The 18,224-nt window shown below is 49.7% G+C and overlaps 1 protein-coding gene across 4 annotated transcripts in view; it reads left to right on the forward strand.

The window, feature by feature from the left end:
- The window catches only part of IGSF3 (immunoglobulin superfamily member 3), a 181,689-nt gene that overhangs the window by 46,113 nt on the left and 117,352 nt on the right, over positions 1-18,224 (forward strand). For 3 of the 4 annotated variants that reach the window (XR_011902971.1, XM_072330647.1, XM_072330655.1), the window contains exons 3-6: positions 693-1,103; positions 2,347-2,736; positions 4,394-4,795; positions 7,337-7,741. Coding sequence is in view for 3 of the 4 variants with exons in the window: in XM_072330647.1 (XP_072186748.1) it covers positions 693-1,103; positions 2,347-2,736; positions 4,394-4,795; positions 7,337-7,741 (1,608 nt within the window). In the remaining variant the exon portion in view is untranslated. The remainder of the gene's footprint in view (positions 1-692; positions 1,104-2,346; positions 2,737-4,393; positions 4,796-7,336; positions 7,742-18,224) is intronic. The other variant, XM_072330664.1, reaches the window with a different exon arrangement.

Consider the following 18,224-nt stretch of genomic DNA (forward strand, 5'->3'; position numbering starts at 1 on the left):
CTGGGATGGGATGCCTCCCGGCCTCAGCTTACACTGATGTGCCCACCTCTGAAACTGCCATAAAGAAGACATGACAGGGCTTTCTGTCCCGTACCAACCACGTTCCTATTAGTGCTTTGTGCCCTGTCCTGCTGGTTGTGTGACCCACTGACTTCACAGCAGCAGCAGTTCTCCTTGTGCCCAGGCTCCTCTCAGGCTGGGCTCCTGGCATTTTCTCCCTTTTCTCCTGTTAATCAAAGTGAAGCTTGGCTGGTGGTTTTCTTAGTGCCAGGCTGTGTCTCCGTCCCAGCAATTGAGTTGCTGCCCTCAGTGGAGCCAGTTTTCTCTGAATGCAGGATTCAGTTCCCTCTGAATGCAGAAACCCTTTTGCTTGGCCTGAGGGGGTCATTAAGATGTGAAAGGATATAAACTAAGGAGAGGGGAATTGCATCTCCTGACTTCTTTATGAGGGAAGATTAAAGGAGCTAAATACATTTAGTTTGGCCAAACAATGACTAAGGGGAGAAGGGCAAATGGGGGCATTGGAGTGGCTAAAAGATGTGGGCAAGAGGAGGTTGGGAAGGATGGGCTTTGCTCATGATTAATTACAAGCATAAAAAGAAACCTCTCCTTTAATGCATCCAGGTTGTAGTCCTTTCCTTGGGTCAGCGTTCCAGCATCCCTCACCCTAACGCTCTGCTCCTTCACTGCAGTGATCCCCGACTCCCTACGAGTGACCGCAGTCCCGCAGACGCTGCACAGAGTGGAGCGCGATTCCCTGGAGCTGAAGTGTGAGGTGTCCAAGAGCACAGCCCAGCACAGCCACGTCTCCATCTCCTGGTACCGGCAGCGGGGTGGAGAGGCACCCGTGGAGATCATCTCCCTCAGCCGGGACTTCGTCCTGCGGGCTGGGGGCACCTATGCCCAACGGCACGCCACAGGGGATGTGCGCTTGGACAAGGTGGGAGAAACCACTTCAAAGCTCACAATCTACAACCTCCACCCCTCAGACCAAGGCGAGTTTTACTGTGAAGCAGCTGAGTGGATCCAGGACCCGGACAAGTCTTGGTATGCCATGACCCGCAAGCGTTCTCAGGGCACCATTGTCAACGTGCAAGCCACCGGTCAGTGTCTCCTCCTTCTTTTCTTGCTTGGCTGGGTGGTGGGAGAGAGCAGAGGAGGTGGAAAATAGGGCTGTGTGTTGTTAGGTTCCCTTTCAGCTTGCTGTTACTGGCAAAACAAAAGAGACTGCAGGGCTAGCTGCGGAGCTCCCCTTGGTCTGAGCCACACTTAACAGTGGAGGTGGAGCAAGCCCTGCAAATCCATGTGTGGTCTGGGACTTCACTGCCTCACACTGTGGTTCACTGTTGAGTGTATGATGGGGTTTGTGGTCTCCTAAGATAAGCCCAGCAGCCACTTGGGTGCATTCATGGACGGCAGCTGCTCCTGGAGGGGGTTGCTGAGGTCCCTCACTGCTGGTAACCCAAGCAGGATCAGGGTAGGCCCATTTCTCTCAGCACCACTGAGACCTGAAGTAGTGGCATCATCTACCACAGTCTCCCCTTTTCTCCTGCCACTCAAGCCATGTTTTGGAGCAAGGAGAGGAGTCTCTTTCTGCCTGGCCATCCTGACAGGTTCTCTGCATGGCCTTTGGAGGTGCCTGTGGCTACCCCAGTCTAGGCTCCCTCCTGTGCTACATGACATTGCTTGAGAGGAGCTGGCAGGGTGAAGGGCAGAGAGGATGCCAACAAATAGCATCCAGGGAAGAATGAGGCAGCAAGGAGGCTTGATGGTAGACCCTGCTGCCTTAAGCAGCCAATGGTCTGGATCAAAATGGAAGCTGAAGCATATACCTTGGGCTCTTGGTACTGGCACAGGCAATGAGAATTTTGGGAAGTGAGGAGATAGGAGCGACAGAACAGAAAATAAAATGTTTCTGTATTCCCTGAGGTCAATTTGCAAGTCAAAATCCTTCCACAGCAAGCAGCACAGGTTCCTGCTGGGGATCTGAAAACCTGGATGAGTGGTTTTTCCTCTCTGATATCCCCCAAAGGCCCTGCCTTTTGGCCCTAGCTGAGATGGTGAGCAGGGTGCAAGTAGAACCAGGCTCCACAGCACATCCCTCTGTGTCACTGAATCCTGGCCTGACAGCAGAGCTGCTCCGAGGAGGAAGGGCTAGGAAAAAGGCGCTTTTGCTGAGGAGGCCTTGCAACTTTTGGCTGCCTCTCATAGCTGAAGCAAGCCACTTGGCCTTTCCATATTGTGGGTGCATGTGTCACAAGTAAGTTGCAGCCACTGAACATGAGGTGCGCTGGTTCCCTGGGTTGGCTTTGCCAAGCTGACTTGAGCTGCTCTGTCTCTCCCCAGATAAGGAGTTCAGCGTCAGGCTGGAGACAGAGAAGCGGATGTACATTGTGGGTGAGCCAGTGGAGTTTCGGTGCATCCTGGAGGCACAGAACATCCCTGACCGCTACTTCTCCATCTCCTGGGCCTTCAACAGCTCTCTCATTGCCAGTTTGGGGCCAAACGCTGTGCCGGTGCTTAACAACGAGTTTGCCCAGCGTGAGGCTCTGGGCCAGCTCAAGGTAGCCAAAGAAAGCGACAATGTTTTTGTACTGAAGATCTACCGCCTCCGCCTTGAGGACAGCGGCAAGTACAACTGCCGGGTGACTGAGCGGGAGAAGACTGTGACAGGGGACTTCATTGACAAGGAGAGCAAACGGCCAAAGAACATCCCCATCACCGTCCTGCCTCTCAGTAAGTAGGGAGCTCGCCATCCTCTCCCAGGACGCTGCCAAGGGCCCTGCTGGGCAGCCAGCTAGTGAGGCCACGGTGTGTCCAGCCCAAACTAGACTTCAGTGGGGGAAGGGGGAGAGTGAGAGTTTGCATGCTGTGGAGGCTTGAAATCCCACTAGGTAAGGCATTTTTCTATGGAAGGGCACAGTAAAGCAAGGAAGATGTGTGCTGCTCTGGTTCATAGGTGGAGAGCCTGTTTCCTCACCTCTGTAATCACCCCAACCTGGCAGTTTTGACCATGAGCTGAAAGTGTGTGTGACTTGCTCCTTGCACTTCTCCCCTTGCATTGCCCTGCAGGGAGCCAGCTGCTCTGCAGCATTCAGCAGGTGTAACGGCAGGCTTGTCCCTGCTCCATCCAAAGCACTGCTGAGCTCCTGCAGACCGTTCAGTGGCTGTGGTTTGGCTGCTGTACAGGGCACTGGGGTTTTGCCCTGCAATGGGAAAAACTAGCATTTGCCTCCCCCTCAAGCTCTGCTTTGCTCTTCAGCATGCCGCTCTGTCATGGTTGCTGTGTATCTGCCAGAGGCTCGCCTATGTGCCTTTTGTCTTTATCAGGCAAATGTGATGGAAAAGAAAATAAGGTCAGCTGTCTTGATTTGGTCTCTCTAATGCGGTAGCCTTGGCATGGCAAAGTGTTACCCCAGTTACCCTGGCCAGGGGGTTGACCAAACAGACTGAAGGAGCTTGGGAGAAAATTTACTGCAGTGTTTGTCTCTTCTCACTTAGGCTTATAGGGAAGTGCAGCCCTTTCCTCTAGCTTTTTTTCTCCTCGCTTCTCCAAAATAAATTCTCATTATTTTCTCTCTTACCAATATTTGGTCTCATTTGGTTGGCATTGAAAATTACTCTAGTTAGAAATCTCACATTGGACAACTGTCCAAAATACAGCACTTGACAGGCAAAGCCACATTTCAGGCAGGTATAATTGCTGAGATTTCTTAAAACACCGGCTCTAAGAACAAACGTGGTGATTTTTCAAGGGTGCTAAGTGTCCATAACTCCAGCAGAAGACAACAGGAGTAACCAGCACTCAGTATCTCTGAAAAACTAGCCATAAAGCCTCACATCTCTGGGAAGCTCAGGATATTAACAGTGTTTTTGATGTTGCTAAACATCGATAGCTACCTCTAGCATTGGTAGCAGTGCGAGCTTGCGACAGCTTCACCCGAAGGGTGTTGCAGAAATGGACGTGGCAAGATGCTGATCAGATTGACACCAACTGAAAAGCCCAGGGAGTTGGAAGCTTTTTTTTCTTTTTGCAGAGCCGGTTGCATGCCCTGCATGTTGTAGCAACACAAATTCCCTCAAGCTTTGCTGAGACCCCCAGCCTGGACCTGCGACCAGAAAACGTGGCAATGTCTCCTGAGCCATAGGCAGAGATTTTCCCCAGCTTTGGCCAACACCTGCTATGAGTGTGCAAGTCACCAGGAGCAGCTCGCTGCCCACAAGCTGGTTTTGAATGTGGTCACGCTTGAGCTTAAGACGTGCCTGGACCCAAAAGCGTGGGCAGTTTCCTGCACCTGGTAGAATACCTCTCTGGCCGGCAGCGTCCTTCTTGCAGACTGAGGAGTGGCAAGTGTGTATCATCTCCCCTGTGTGTATGCGTTTCTCTCCTTAGAGACCAGCATCTCCTTGGAGATTATCAACAATGCCAGCAGTGTCTTGGAAGGGGAAAGCCTGCGCTTTGGCTGCAATGTGCGCTCAAATGTGGGACCCCAAAGCCGCCTCTCCATCGCCTGGCAGCTGGTGGACAAGCAGAACCGGCGAAGTGAAATTGTGCGCCTGGATCGAGACGGCACCCTGCAGCCCGGCCCCTTATACGCCGAGCGCAGTAGCTATGGTGGCATCCAGATGGAGCAGGTCCGGCCTGGCTCCTTCACCCTGGAGATCTTCAACAGTGTCAGGGCAGACGAGGGCCACTATGAGTGCCGGGTGGCTGAGTGGACGCGGACACTGGATGGGGAGTGGCAGATAGCTGGGGAGCGGCATGCTGGCACCCCAGTGACCATCACTGCTCTTGGTGAGTACTCAAGGCGTGGGGGCGGAGGGGCTGTGCCCCCTAAGAGCCTGGCCCACCCCCATTGCTAGTGAAACGGAGGCACTGGCTGACCACCTGCAGCTTCTGGATAGATTGGTGCAAAACTTCTGCGTGTCCTATGGTGTTTGAAGGCAAAATCCGAGGGCTAGCTGTGGCAGGGGCACAGCGGGGGGAGGCTGAGGAAGGCAAATTGGCTGTTGTCCTTCCAAGGAAACAGATTGACCATACCGTGATTCGTGCTGACACGGTGCCCTACATCCCACCAGCCTGGGAGCTGGGCTGTGGGAAATGAAATGGTGGTGCTCCATCTGTGGCATGTGGCCATCTTTGTGTGCCCTGGGCAAACCTCAGCTCAGCTCCCTAGATCAGGAGAAGGAAACAACAGGTGTCTGTTGGCCTGCCCACCAGAAGTCATGAACATCTCCAGCAGCATCAGAAGCCCACAGAAGCCACGCATTGGGACCGGTCCTCACTGCCTCTGCTGGGAGGCCCTGAGCAGCTGGCCCAGAACTGCAATATTGCTTGAGGCCAAGCTAGGTTAGAAGCTGTGCTCGTTGAGTCTGGTACTCCGCTCTGCCAAAGAGGTCATCAGTTTCAAACGCAAACGACATCAGTGTAAGGGAGAGGTAGGTAGGATGTTAGGGATTTTTTGCATAGACTGTATTACTTGGGTCCTGCCTAGGCCTTGCTATATCAAGTCCTGGATCGATTCCCAAAGAGTTCTGCAGGAGACTGAAGAACTGATGACTGTTTTTGCAAGGCCACTGATTTACAGAGTGCCAGAGCTATAAACAATTGGTGCATGCTGTTGAAAAGTCAAGATACAATATTTTTTTATTATTATTATTATTCTCTATAGTATTAATCTTAAGTTTTGGCACAATGTGTGAGAGACCAGACTTTAAAGTCATATCATACTCTGATTAAAATCTTGCTTTTTTTCTCCTTTCCTCCCCTTTGCTTTTGACCTTCTTTCAGAGGCTGTTCTGTTTAGAGCTAGAAAGCATTGCTGTAAAGCATCCAAAAGCTGTTAAGGACATTACTTTGTGAAGAACTCAAGGCAGGTTCTCAGCTGGCTTTGGCAGAATCTTTGTCTTGGGGTCAGTGGCATCTGGCCTGCTGTACATCCATGTGTCAGCCATTCTCCTCATTCTGCAACTTGGGAAAGTTTATGGGGGTGAAACAATGTGTAGATGAAGCTGAGATTTTAAAACATACCACTTTTAGTTGTGCCAGAATTTAAGCTGCTGGAAATTGCCCAGCAGTTCCAAGAGGTGGGACTGGAGGGCAGTTGTCTCTCTACTTCCACCCCTTGTCCCAGAGAAATTTCTTACTGTTGAGCATGTCCTGCCAAGTCCTAAGAAGGTCTTCATTCTCTAACTAACAAAGCTGAAGTAGCTCAGTAAGATTTAGTGGCGAAAATACCAAATACTGTTTTGCTGCTGCCAAATCTGATATTTTTTCTTCAGATTAATGCTTTTGAAGTGTCTCGAGAAACTCAAATGGAAGGTGCTAAGGAAGAATAAGAGAGTTTTATTGCTACCAAAAAGTGCTAGTAAAAAAAAAGTGCAGTAGGTTTAGTGACACTCACATTTCAAGTTAAGATCTAATCACTTGCTAGTCTGCCAAGGTAAAAAACTCTTTAGCTGAACCAGCACAGATGATGTTTAAATCCATAAATCTAGGTATTGTGTGGTCCTGAAGCAACAGCCAGAAGAGAGATGTGCCTTCAGTTGAGAACATCATGCCCTTGGATTTCAGAAGTTCTCAAGTGCCTAGCAAGGGATTTCAGTCCCCAGCTGATGGGAAGGAGAGGGCAAGCAAGGTGAGAGAGAGAGGGAATACCAAAGCCTGCCTAGAGGCCCAGCAGAGCCCTGCAGGAAGTGAAGGCTTATTGGAGAACCTGCTGGCAGGGAACAGAGTCCCTGCTGTATCTACAGGCTGTGTGGAAGTGTCAGATCAGATAGTATTTTCTCTCTCCAGCTCGGAACAAATGGGCAATGGAAATTCTCTGACCCAAAATGTAAGCCAGTCAACTGGGAATATATTATCTTTGTTATTTTCAAATTGTTAATAGGCTGCTGGTTTGAAACTCCCCTTAACCAACAAAGTACTGGGAGTAGACAAGTAAAAATGTGTTGACTGGCTTCTGGAGTTGTACATGTGTGAAGATAACTATATAAACCATAGAACTATAAAGCTGTGATCCAGAACAGAATGGAAAACATGCTTTATGAAGAAGTAACCAGCATCTATCTCATCCAAATTGCCATCATCCTGGGATTCCATAACCTCTGCCAGGTTATAACCTCTCCAAAGAGTGGAAGAAAGCTGTTTCTTCCCACTTTCCCCCACCTTTCTCTCACCTGCAGTGACCAGCTGCAGACCTGGAGCAGGGAACAAGGTGGTAGGGTCCCTTGGCAAGAGATGGCTGTGAATTATGACATCTACAAGTGCTCACACATGTTCCTCATGCAACATCAAGCCTTGTGCTTCAAGGCCCCTTTCTCTCTCTTTTTGCAGAGGCTGGCTTTGCTGTCACAGCTATTTCCCGCACCCCCGGGGTAACCTACAACGAGTCCTTTGACCTTCAGTGCATCATCAAACCACACTACCCATCCTGGGTGCCGGTGTCAGTGACGTGGCGCTTCCAACCGGCAGGCAGCAGCGAATTTCATGACCTGGTCACCTTCACACGTGATGGTGGGGTCCAGTGGGGTGACAGGTACCTGGGCTTCCGGACACGTACTGCCATCGAGAAGGCTGAGTCTAGCAACAATGTGCGCCTCAGCATCAGCCGGGCAAGTGACACAGAGGCTGGCAAGTACCAGTGTGTGGCTGAGCTCTGGAGGAAGAACTACAACAGCAGCTGGACTCGGCTGGCAGACAGGACCTCCAACCTGCTGGAGATCAGGGTCCTACGGCCAGGTAAGTGCTGAGAATACACAGAGCAGTGGCTGGGAGATACATCATGGGATGGGTACAGTGCTGAGGATATCTGTCCAGAGGATGGACCCCTCTTGTGGCTGCAACTAACCCTTGGAAAAGACTTTGGTGGGACTCTTTGGTGGTGGATACATTGGAGTCTCTTTCTCTACCTTTGCAAACTGTGTCCTTTCTTTGCTCCTCGTGTGCTGTTCTCAAGGCTTGCTTCTGGGAGGTGAAGTGTGTGAGGCTTAGTCAAGCGTGCGGGCTGTTCTTTTGAAATGAAGGTGGCTTTCAGAATGCCTCCTCCATTCATCAGAGCTCGTAGAGAAAAGAGGGACAGGATCAAAGAAGAGTGATGCTTCCACCACAGCCTGTATGTGCACACCTATCACAGGGGGTGTGCTGCAGCTCTTAGTAACTGGCTGTATCTGTTGTACTGTTGGTGACATCTTCAAAAGCAGCTGGTGTTTAAAGAGCCTGACTTTCATCTCTGCTAGAAATTGAGCCCTGTCCATCTGGAAGTCACTGAGTCCTTGGGTGCCCATGGGCAGCGTGCACTATCTAGGCAACAAGGATCTGGCTTGGCAGAGGCAGTCAAAAAAGCAATGAGAAAACTGTGCAGCCAATAGCATTATGAACCTTCTGCAGGCTTTGTTGCTGACTTCTTGGTGGGTAGTGCCCCTTGTTCTCCATGAAGGCTGTGAAACCCTGCTGAGCTGAATTATTTACTGCTGCCTCGGCCTTAGGGCTGGAGTTCCTGTTCAAAGTGAGGCTTTTAGCACCTTTGAGACTCTTGGCTTAGGTCTCTGTAACACTGTCAGTCCTGCCCTTGTGTTCCTGTGCAGAGGAATGCCTCCCTAGGGTTTGTCTTCTGTCTTGAGGGTTGTTTTTCTTCTCTTGGTGGCTTTTTTTATACTCTTCCACCTTCCCCAACCCTCAGCATGTCTTTGCAAAAGTCAGGAGATGCTGCACGCTCCCTCATGAGTTCTCTACCTTCTTTCTTCCTCCCTCCTTCCCTCCCTCTTCCCTTGCCCTCATCTCCAGGTTAATCTTCTCTATTTGTCTTGATTATCCTGCCTTGTGAGACGTTTTTCTGCTCTCAAGGTCATGTTTCTGATGTTCATCATTTTAGCTTATTTCCCTGTGAAACAGCAGCGACTGGAGATGGTCCCTGGAGGAATATGCTTCTTTCTGGCATGTTTCTGTGCATGTGTATGTGTGTGAGACAGTGTAGAAGAGAGCCTCTGTGTTACAGCTCAGTGTGACCAGAAGGATATTTAAACCATGCTTCAGCAGCTAGTTCCTTTTACTGGTGTAGTAGCCATCAAGTGATTAACAGAACAAGTGACATTGTTCTTAGCTCCTCTCTCTATCCCTTCTTCAAAAGGGGTCATTTGGGACCCTGAACAAAATTGACAGTCTAACAATGCAGTTGTAGTCCAAGTCTGTAGCCCCAGAAGTCCCCTTAATCTGACATAACTTTTGTCCCAGTCTCCTTTCCTTTGCCACTAGCCCCTGCCTTGACCCATATACCAGTGAGTTTGGGGAGAGCTATCTCCACTACAGATCTGTTAGGGGATATACAATGAAGAAGACATCTCTGGAGGCCTTTTGGCAAATTGAGCTAGCGTGTCTTTCCAGACTGCAAGTTAATGCTGGGACTCTGGTTTTCTCTTAAAAACCTCTGCTCCCTATTTGTCAAAGTGACCTTTCTGTTTGACAGGTTCCAGGTACAGAAGTGGCAATCGATAGATGTCTGCCTTTGAAGTGTGTTGTGGTGAGAAAGGTAAAACAGTGGCTGCTCGACTGCTTCATTAATCTCTCTGCTTTGTGAAGTCCCGAATTCTCAAGGGATGAGATGCTGGAGCCTCTCTTGGTGTGCTGGTTTGCTGTTTCAGCACTTCGGCCATCTCTTCTTGGCAGTGTTGCAGTGGGAAGTGTTTGCAGCTGCAGGAGTGGCAGCTCCCGTTGGGAATTGGTGCATGTTAACATGGCTGCAACATAATTTCACCTGCTGCTGTATCAGGTGGCCAACAGGTAACACTGAAGTAATGCAGCTTAAAACACTTGAGTACTTTCTTCTTCCCAGAAAGAATCAAAACCTGTAGCTCAGACAGAGGAAGGGAATAAGGCAGGTATTGGCAGCGAGAGCCCAGCTCCAAACTAGAGGTCTGTAGGTGGAATGGCAGAAGTGTCTTGTGTGACATCTGCAGCTAGAGTTGACCTTCGAGTGTGGTGTTCCCGGTCCTTAGGGAATGAAGCTGTTACATGGACTGGCAGCATGGAAAGAAGCTCTGTAGATGTTGTGATCTGTATGTGTCAGAGCTTGTAGAAAGATAAGGTAATGAGAGGGCATGGTGTTTGTCCCTTGGTGGTGCTTGGGTGTCCACCAGCAGCAACAATAATACCTGAAGCTTCTCTCTTTCATGGCTGATTTCCATGGTGTCAGTCTAAGGGACGTGCTGCTACAGGCAGCTTCTGTGTGTTTTCAATGGAGAGCGTGTTGCACTGCTGTAGAGTGAGTATGGGGCTGTAACTTCTACAGGCTGGTTCTGGGAAAGATTTTGGGCCAGAGAGGTGACCAGCTAGGTTGCCTGTGGCTGTTTCATGTCCTTCCAAGGCAGTGCTCTCCTTCCAGCTTGTAAGCTGCCTGTTGTTTTTGTCTTGGTGAGCTCATGTTGCAGCAAAAGGGGAGGAACAATATAAGTCAGCTCAGTTTGTGCCAGCTGCTTCCCCAAAGCCAAAGCTGGCAGGAGATCAGGCAGAGGAACGTGGGCTGAGCTTGGAGCAAAGCCCCAAGTGCAGGGGTGAAGATCTCTTCTCACCTGCAACCTTTTGAGGGGCTTCTATTTTCCTGCTCTGCAGACCCTGGGTCTTTCAGCCCCTGAAGTTGGGGTGTCCTCTGAGGGTTCCTCACCTCTCTGTCCTTGGAGGGGGCCAGACATGGGAGCACACCCTGATGCTGTGGTGTTAGAGGAAGATGCTGTGCAAGTGGTTCCTTTTGAATCCAGGTGCAAGTTGTCTGTATTTATCAGTTCCTCACACATTACTGGGAGAACACATGCCCCGTGATGCCTTATGGAGCCCAAGTGGGATGCAGGAGGTGTACGGGGTACAAGGAGGACCTGAGGGCTGGCAGGCTTGCTTAGTTCGTGGCTCCTTCATGGATCTTGGTTCTCCTCTGCCAAGTTTACAGAGGTGGAGCAGGCTACTTGCAAGCAGTGTGCATCTGTGCAGTCTGTGGGACCCAGACAAGGGCAGCAGACAATCCCTGGCAGCACAGTAGGTGGTGGGGGCTGTGCTGTGATCTGGGCAGGCTAGGACGTCTGGGTATGATTCTTTTGGCAAGAAGGCTCAAGCAGATTTGTGCTGGTGTATTAAATTGCTATTGTCCTTGTGTGCATTCCCTGACTTATCTTTCCCCGGCAGCGAGCGTGGGGGGATTTGGCAGAGCTCTGAGGGTCTGATCACAGCTCCTTCGCAGGAGCTGGCTCTGGGGAGGCAGGCTGGCTTCACTGCAGGGATCGCTCTTTCCCCATCCCTATGTACAGCTCGACACAACCCTTCTTGGCCCCACACTGCAAGCTGAACGCAGTTAGCCTCTGATAAATGCGTGACCACCTCGTGCCCGCAAGTTGATGTCTTTTTCTCATCTTCTGCCCTTCTCGTTCCTCCCTCCTGGCGTCATCCCTCCGACGGCCCTTTCATGACTAATCCTGAGGCTGGCACACAGGGAGAAGCTGCAGTCACCTCTATAAATCTGTCCTCTTGCTGCTGGGTTTTTTGACTGTAATGAATGTGGGAGGAGGGATGAGGAGGGGTGAAGAGAGATAAGAATCGGGGTGCTGGGCTCCTTGCTGCTTTTTCATAACCTGGGCTATGACAGATTGATTGACCAGGGAGCCATCGAGCAGACAAGATGTCAGGCTCTTCATTAGAGCATTAATTAGCTTTCAGGCTCTCTCCAGAGGCTTCTCCATAAAGTTTGGTTTACAGGAAGCCATCTGGTTGAAACTTAACACGGAGGGGGAAGGAGAAGGTTCCTCAGCTGGCCTTGGAGTGGTGGGTAACAGTTGTGCCTTCAGTTTCTTTGGGATCAGGATGAGACAAGGCTTTGTTGCCCCAGCTGTCCTGTGCCTGGAGGGTTGCAGAGCTGTCCCTCTAAAGGTGACCCCTGGCAGCAGGAGAAACCTGAGGAAAGAGAAGAGGACCCTTACCTTGTGGTACAGGCAGATCAGCATCCTGTTGATGTTTCCCTCTAAGACATGGTCAGCAGCCAAGCAGGTGGTGGCCGTACAGACTGGGATGCTGGGAGGACAAGAAGATCTGGAAAAATAAACTGCCTTATGGGCATTCTTAACATTGGGAGAGGACTGGTTTTTCAAACAGTTGCCAAGACACTTGCAGAGGTCTGTAAGACTTTGTCTAACAAATGAAAATTGGGTACTACTACATTTCTTCCTTCTGATTTCTTAATGTCTATGTGCGAGGAGTGCTCCTGTGTTTGGATGTGGAAAGAGGCCTTTTCTATATGGATGGCCAGTGGTGTACTGATCTCTCCCAGACCCTTCAGTGGAGGCTCAGATGAGTGTGGACCACAAGATGCGTGCTTTAAAACCCAGTGCTTTTGGCTGCTGGCAGAATCCAACAATGAAGTTCAACAACGAAAGTTAATGAGGTGGAAACTTCCCTGCACAAGTGGAGTCTGGAAAGTTATCTCAAGTTTGCTGCTTGCTTGATCTCAGAGTGGTTTTGCTCTGTAGAATAGCACTGCTTCCCTGCTTTAGAGCCTTCTGCTCCATCTGGCAAATAGCTGTGCTCTTGCTTGAGTGATGGAGGAGTTCAAGAGGCACTCAGCAGGGACAGGAGGCTGCTCGTCAGCAGCCGTGACTGTGGTACAGAGCAGCCTCCTGCCTCCCATGTGCTTAGAGCTTCACTCTTTCCTTCTTGCTGCCCACAGGTGAGACCTTCTGTCCTCCTTCAGCACTGCTGCTCCTCCCTGCCAGCTTTCAGCACGCTGAGAAAGCAGGAGGAGGGGGCTCAGTGGTGCATGATTCAGGGCTGTGCCATTGTACAAACCTGCATTTACAGCCCAGCTGGAGCCTTTTTTCTCCTCCAGTTGGCACAGGTGGGTTTGCTTCCTCCACCTCTTTTCCCTTGGGTTTATACTCATGGCAGCCTCTTAGCCTTGCACATTTGCCCTGAGTTGGGTGTCCTGGAGCATCTGGACTTGCCGCTGCCTCTTTGGCACAGTTACTTATCCCAGACTGACACCCTGGTGTGCTTTTTCTCCACACCTGCTCCCAGCACCCTCATCTCTCTGTATTGTCATTGTCACAGATCCACGAGGGCCCAATCTTCTCGCTGCTATTGTGGTGGGTAGCTTATCTTCTGATATCATAGAATCGTTTGAGTTGGAAGGGACCTTTAAAGATTATCTAGCCTAATTCTGCTGTGATGAACAGCTAGATCAGGTGCTCAGAGCCCTGTCCAGCCTCCCATTGAATGTCTACAGGGCATTACTTTGTAAATACAGACTTGAGGTGGAGTTTTGCCCATGGACACATCTGCACGAGGAAGCTCCCGCAGAAAGACTGCCACATCCACATGTGTGAGCAGGGGGAAGGAGTTTGTGCCAGATGTACTGTGACATTCCCAGTCCTGTGGCAGGGATGCTGATGTTGGCCTTGTGGGATCAGAGCTGGATTTCACCTGCCCTTGCCTTTGATTTCTCATCGCTGATGTGGGAATGTACTTGGCTCCTCTGCAGGTTTGCCTGTGAACTGTTGCGGTAAGCCTGATGATCACATTGCTGACTGCAAGGACTTCCCTGCAAAACACACCCAAGGGCATAGCCCGAGAAGCTGGATTTTAAATGTGTGAAGCATCTCAGATGAATTTGACAAAGTTAAGGAGCTGGAATGCATCCTTCTATTTAGCAGGATCCTAACTGTGCTCAGCCTGCTTCATGTGTGCCCACTGATCTTACTGCAGGTTGCCTTGCCTTTCAGCCCTCAAACGAAACTGATGACGTCAGGATATGTGGGCTGTGTGAAGAATATACTACTCTTCAAATTAGTGCTCTTCCCAATTACTTTTTGCACTTGAAATTTTTCGCTTTCATTTCAGAGCAATCTGTGTTGCTTTCTCACTGATACCTCATGAGTGATCTTCCACTGCCTCTTGGAGTGTGCTTATACAGAAGCAGAACATCAGCCTGTTTGCAGACTGCACTCGTGAAACTTCTTTGATGTTGTCTTGAATGTCTTCCCACCACCCTCTTCAGCTTCTCATTGACTTCCTGTTTGATCTCCTTGGACTGTAATATTCTGCAGTGAGCAGTTCCTCATCACTTCCTTGCTCTAAAGCTTTGCGCGTTCCTCGTGTCCTTGAAGCCCTCAAAAGCAGCCATCGGGGCGGTCCTGGGACTGCCAGCCCTTTGGGCAGAGAGAGCCACTGGTTTCACTCTTCTTTCCATGGAGCCTGAGGCCATCTGCTGGACTCCATTATATGAGTTGCCCAGTCCCAATTACTGTGAATCCTCTGCTCTCAGCCTCCATGAGTGTTGGTTTAGCTGATGGGCTGTGGGGTGTCTTGTGCTGCAGGTGGTGGCTTCTCAGCAACTTTGGTCTTCAGCACGATGGTGCTAAACAACCTGCATAGTCAGGTGGTTTAGCAATGCCCATGTAAAGGAAATAACTAGAGTAAAACAAAGCTAGCCACGTTTTCCAGTGGTGATTTTACCTGCGAAGCTGATGGTCCTATGTCAGCAGAACACATAGGGGGCAGTTTTTATAGCAGTGTTTTTCAAGAACTTTAGTTCTTAAGAGACTGATTATTTTTGGTTTTCTGCCTGTCCTAACCATGGTCGAAGGCTTAAATTCTGGGTTCATTGAAGCTGCAGTCTGCTTGCGTCAAAATGGGAGACTATGGACATGCTAAATCTATGGCTTAGAGTCTTTCATGTTAATGTGTATACATAACAGTTGTCTCCCAGGGCCATTGTATTTGCTTAAGTAGGAATTTGGGAGACACTGTCAAAAAAAAATTATAGTTTTCCCTGTCCTGTATAATAGGGAAGCACAGAGTCCAGAGAATGATGGATCTGTAGTCTATCCTGCTGTAATACTTCCCATGTCCTTAAGAAGTTTAAGATGACAATGTGTTGAGAAACGTCAGATGGCTCATTTCTTTCAGTTGTTCTTCCACACAGTAGATGGATTCATCAATTAGATTATGGAGGCAGCAGTATCATGAACTCATGAATCACGAGTTTAGGTTTCACAAGGCAAGTGGAGCTGATCTGGCACTTGATTGCTCAGAGGGAAATGATCCTTAGCCCTGGCACTTAAGCTGGCCGCATGCTCTTGTCCCATTCCTTGTGCCAGCGTTGATCCCACTGCAGTAAATTAACCTGGTGAAAAGAAATAATTAACGATGAGTGGAGCGAGTGAGCTCTTGTATGGCTTTGGTTGTGTCTTCCCCAGTATCTGTATGCTGGTAGCTGGGGCTAGCAGAGCTAGCGCAGGTAGTACAAAAAACCTCATAATCCTATGTAACATCCATCTGGGGGGCTTTCTCTCCGGATGACAAGAAAATAGCATTTCATGTCACTCCTAGCATCTCATCTCACTGTGCATAGCAGCCAGCTGTTCAATGGGAGCCTCTGAAACAGCACAAGTCAAAACACAGTGAGCAGGAAGAAGACGAATTGCAGCCACAGTTAAGGGGAGCAGCTCTGTGCTAGGGTGCACCTAGAACTTTTCAGGCATCTTTCTGACACTCGGTGAGGAATTGTGGCCGTTAATGACCAGACTCCAGATTGACATGAGAGTTTGTGCGTGGTGCTGCCATATGTGTTGTAACATGCCCTTTGGCTGTGTTTAATTACTTTTTTTCCCCTCTAATCGACGCGGCCCTCTTTTGTTTGAATTCTTTCTGGTGAAGGATTGATTAAATACCTGTGTGTTACTTTTTTTTTCCTTCCCTTGCTTTATCCTTGACGGCTGTAGCTTGGTTCTGAATTTATCTTCTGGTGATCCTATCTCCATACTTTAATTTACAAGTGATCAGTGAGCCGTACGTTGTTCTCTGACAGCAGGCACAACTCATGCTGGGAGCCGTTTATTCCCTCCCCTCCCCTCTCCTGCACAACTTACACATTTATTTCAGGGTCTGACAGGAAGGTTTCTAATTTTAGAGCTGTGGGGCATTTTGATTTGGGTTATATTTGTGTTTGTTTTTATTCCTTCAAGGTAAATTGTCCCCGAGTCCTTGCTGTCCTGCAGGGAGACGTGGTTTCTCAGGGAGGCTGTGAGGCCTGTCCCCAGGCTTAGCTGCAGGTCCTGGACCCCAGAGCCACTGGCTTTCCAGCTTCCTCCATCCCTGAAGGGACGCACACAGCATTCTCCAGCTATGCCTGAAGACGTGCAGCTCCTGGAGAGAGACTTTTTAGGTCACAAATGCACTCTTCACCAAGGCTTGGCCCACCTGAGAAGGGGCAGCGGCTCCTCCAGAAAGGGTTAACGTTTCCTCTCCTTTCCGTCGAGCTGCTCTCACCGTAATTCAATCATGTCAGCCTGTTTGCAGGCAATAATTCATTGTTATAGGAACACTACAGTAAAGTGACAAGTTAATAACGGCAGTAATAATGGCAGGCAAAGTCTAATGCTATTTCCCATTCTCCTACTCCTGTTGCACCAGCAGAGGCCCATGTTGGCTAATGCAATTTGCAGACTCGCTAATCCAGTTTCAGTAGGGATTGTGTTCTATTAAAAGGGAATAACAGCAGTCGGTAGCTGTGCTGCCATGTTCCTGGCCCCTCTGGGAGACTGTGCTGGCTCTGGAAGTCTTTGTTTTTGCAGTGATTTCTGTGCAACACGTAAGCCTATCAAGTAAGCTTCTCATAGGACCCATTCCTCTTTCTCCTTAATGTGAACACCTTTCCTCTGGCTCCTCATTTCTGTGAAAGGGCCACTTCTTGCAGCTCCTGCATCTTTCCCTTTGTGCATTAACTTGCTTTCAGCTAGCATGGTGAGCACAAGCCACCCATCCCTTGTCATTTGGTCATTGTACTGACGTGTGCTTGCTTGCTCTCCTTGGCACTGTTCCCCACGGTCATCAGTGTGTACCCTTGCGACACACGAGAAGGTGGAGGAAGCTCTTCATCTGTGTTTTATGGAAGAAGTGGCAGAGGTGCCAAGTGTTAAAGCATGTCTCAGCCTGTGTCAGAGCGGTCGTCTGCATACCAGGTCTCTTGGAGCCAGGCAAGTAGGATTTAGGGCACAGGGTGTTCTCAGGGAAATGATGAAGCACTTCTGGGTGCGTGGCCATTGTCAGTTATGCTGCAGTGAGACTGGTGCCCCTCAGGTCCTATGCGTGAGCATCATCTTGGGGCTCCTGGAAATAGGTCTCTCCTGGCTGACCTGTTAGACACCATCCCTGTTGTCAAACCCTGTGTGAGCTCAGGTTGACTCGTCCCCATTTCTTCTCTCCCTATAGCCCTCACCTCCAAGCAGCGAGATCCCAGTGGATGCTTTTAGAAGTAGGGCAGTCCCCAGGAAAACTGTGCAGTACATTACCAGTTGTCTCCAGAAAAGCACATCATCTGGAGGAACATTCCCCAGAGGGTCATGGTCTCCAAAGTGGGACACGGCAGGGCATGCTGCCTCCCTGTGCCCACAACAGGCTTCCTGGGTGCTTTGTGGGTTACTGATGATTGCCTCCATGCCCACCCCTTCTACCCAATGGCAGCTGCCTGTGGGCATGCAGAGCTCAGTTGCCCCTCAGCTGGCAGCCCCCTATTCCTTTGCAATGGGGGCATGCTGGATTTTGCATGGTATTTTCTGTGATGGAGGAGGGCACCTTCAGCTTCAGTTAAATACTGTCATTGCCATAGCGGTGATAGTGGTCCCCACTTGGAAAGTATACTTTTAGCAGAGGGCTGCTATTGTATTTTCTTGACAGCTATGAGGGAACATGGTGTGAAGAGTCTTGAGACGGAGCGTCTTTGTATCAGGGCATTTTTAGTTACCGATCGCCAAGTGCTTTAATAAAGGTAATATGTTGTAACCTCTGCCTGACGATTAGGAAACAGAGGCAAGAAAGCCACCCACCTTAACCTCTGCGAGGAGCAGCAGCAGAACTGTACATCATGCCTTCCTTTTCTGATGACTGGTTTCCCTTCCCCCGAATATCTGCATAACTGTACTTGCCAAATGCTTGGCCTGAGGAGACTGCTTGCCATGTGGTGTGCAGAAAACCCACACAATATGTATTAGATTGCAGAGTACCTGGCCACTCTGTCACCTGCTGTGGCTGTTGGGTGGGCCAGGCCCCAGCACACAGGTGCAAGCTGCCAGGACCTCATAGAAATACTGAATATTCCAAGTTGGAAGGGACCCACAAGGACCATCAAGTCCAGTGCCTGGCTTGGTGCAGGAACACCCAAGATTCAAGCCTTATATCTGAGAGTGATGTCTAA

Source organism: Excalfactoria chinensis, chromosome 1, assembly GCF_039878825.1.
Source record: "Excalfactoria chinensis isolate bCotChi1 chromosome 1, bCotChi1.hap2, whole genome shotgun sequence".
NCBI classification, from domain to species: domain Eukaryota; kingdom Metazoa; phylum Chordata; class Aves; order Galliformes; family Phasianidae; genus Excalfactoria; species Excalfactoria chinensis.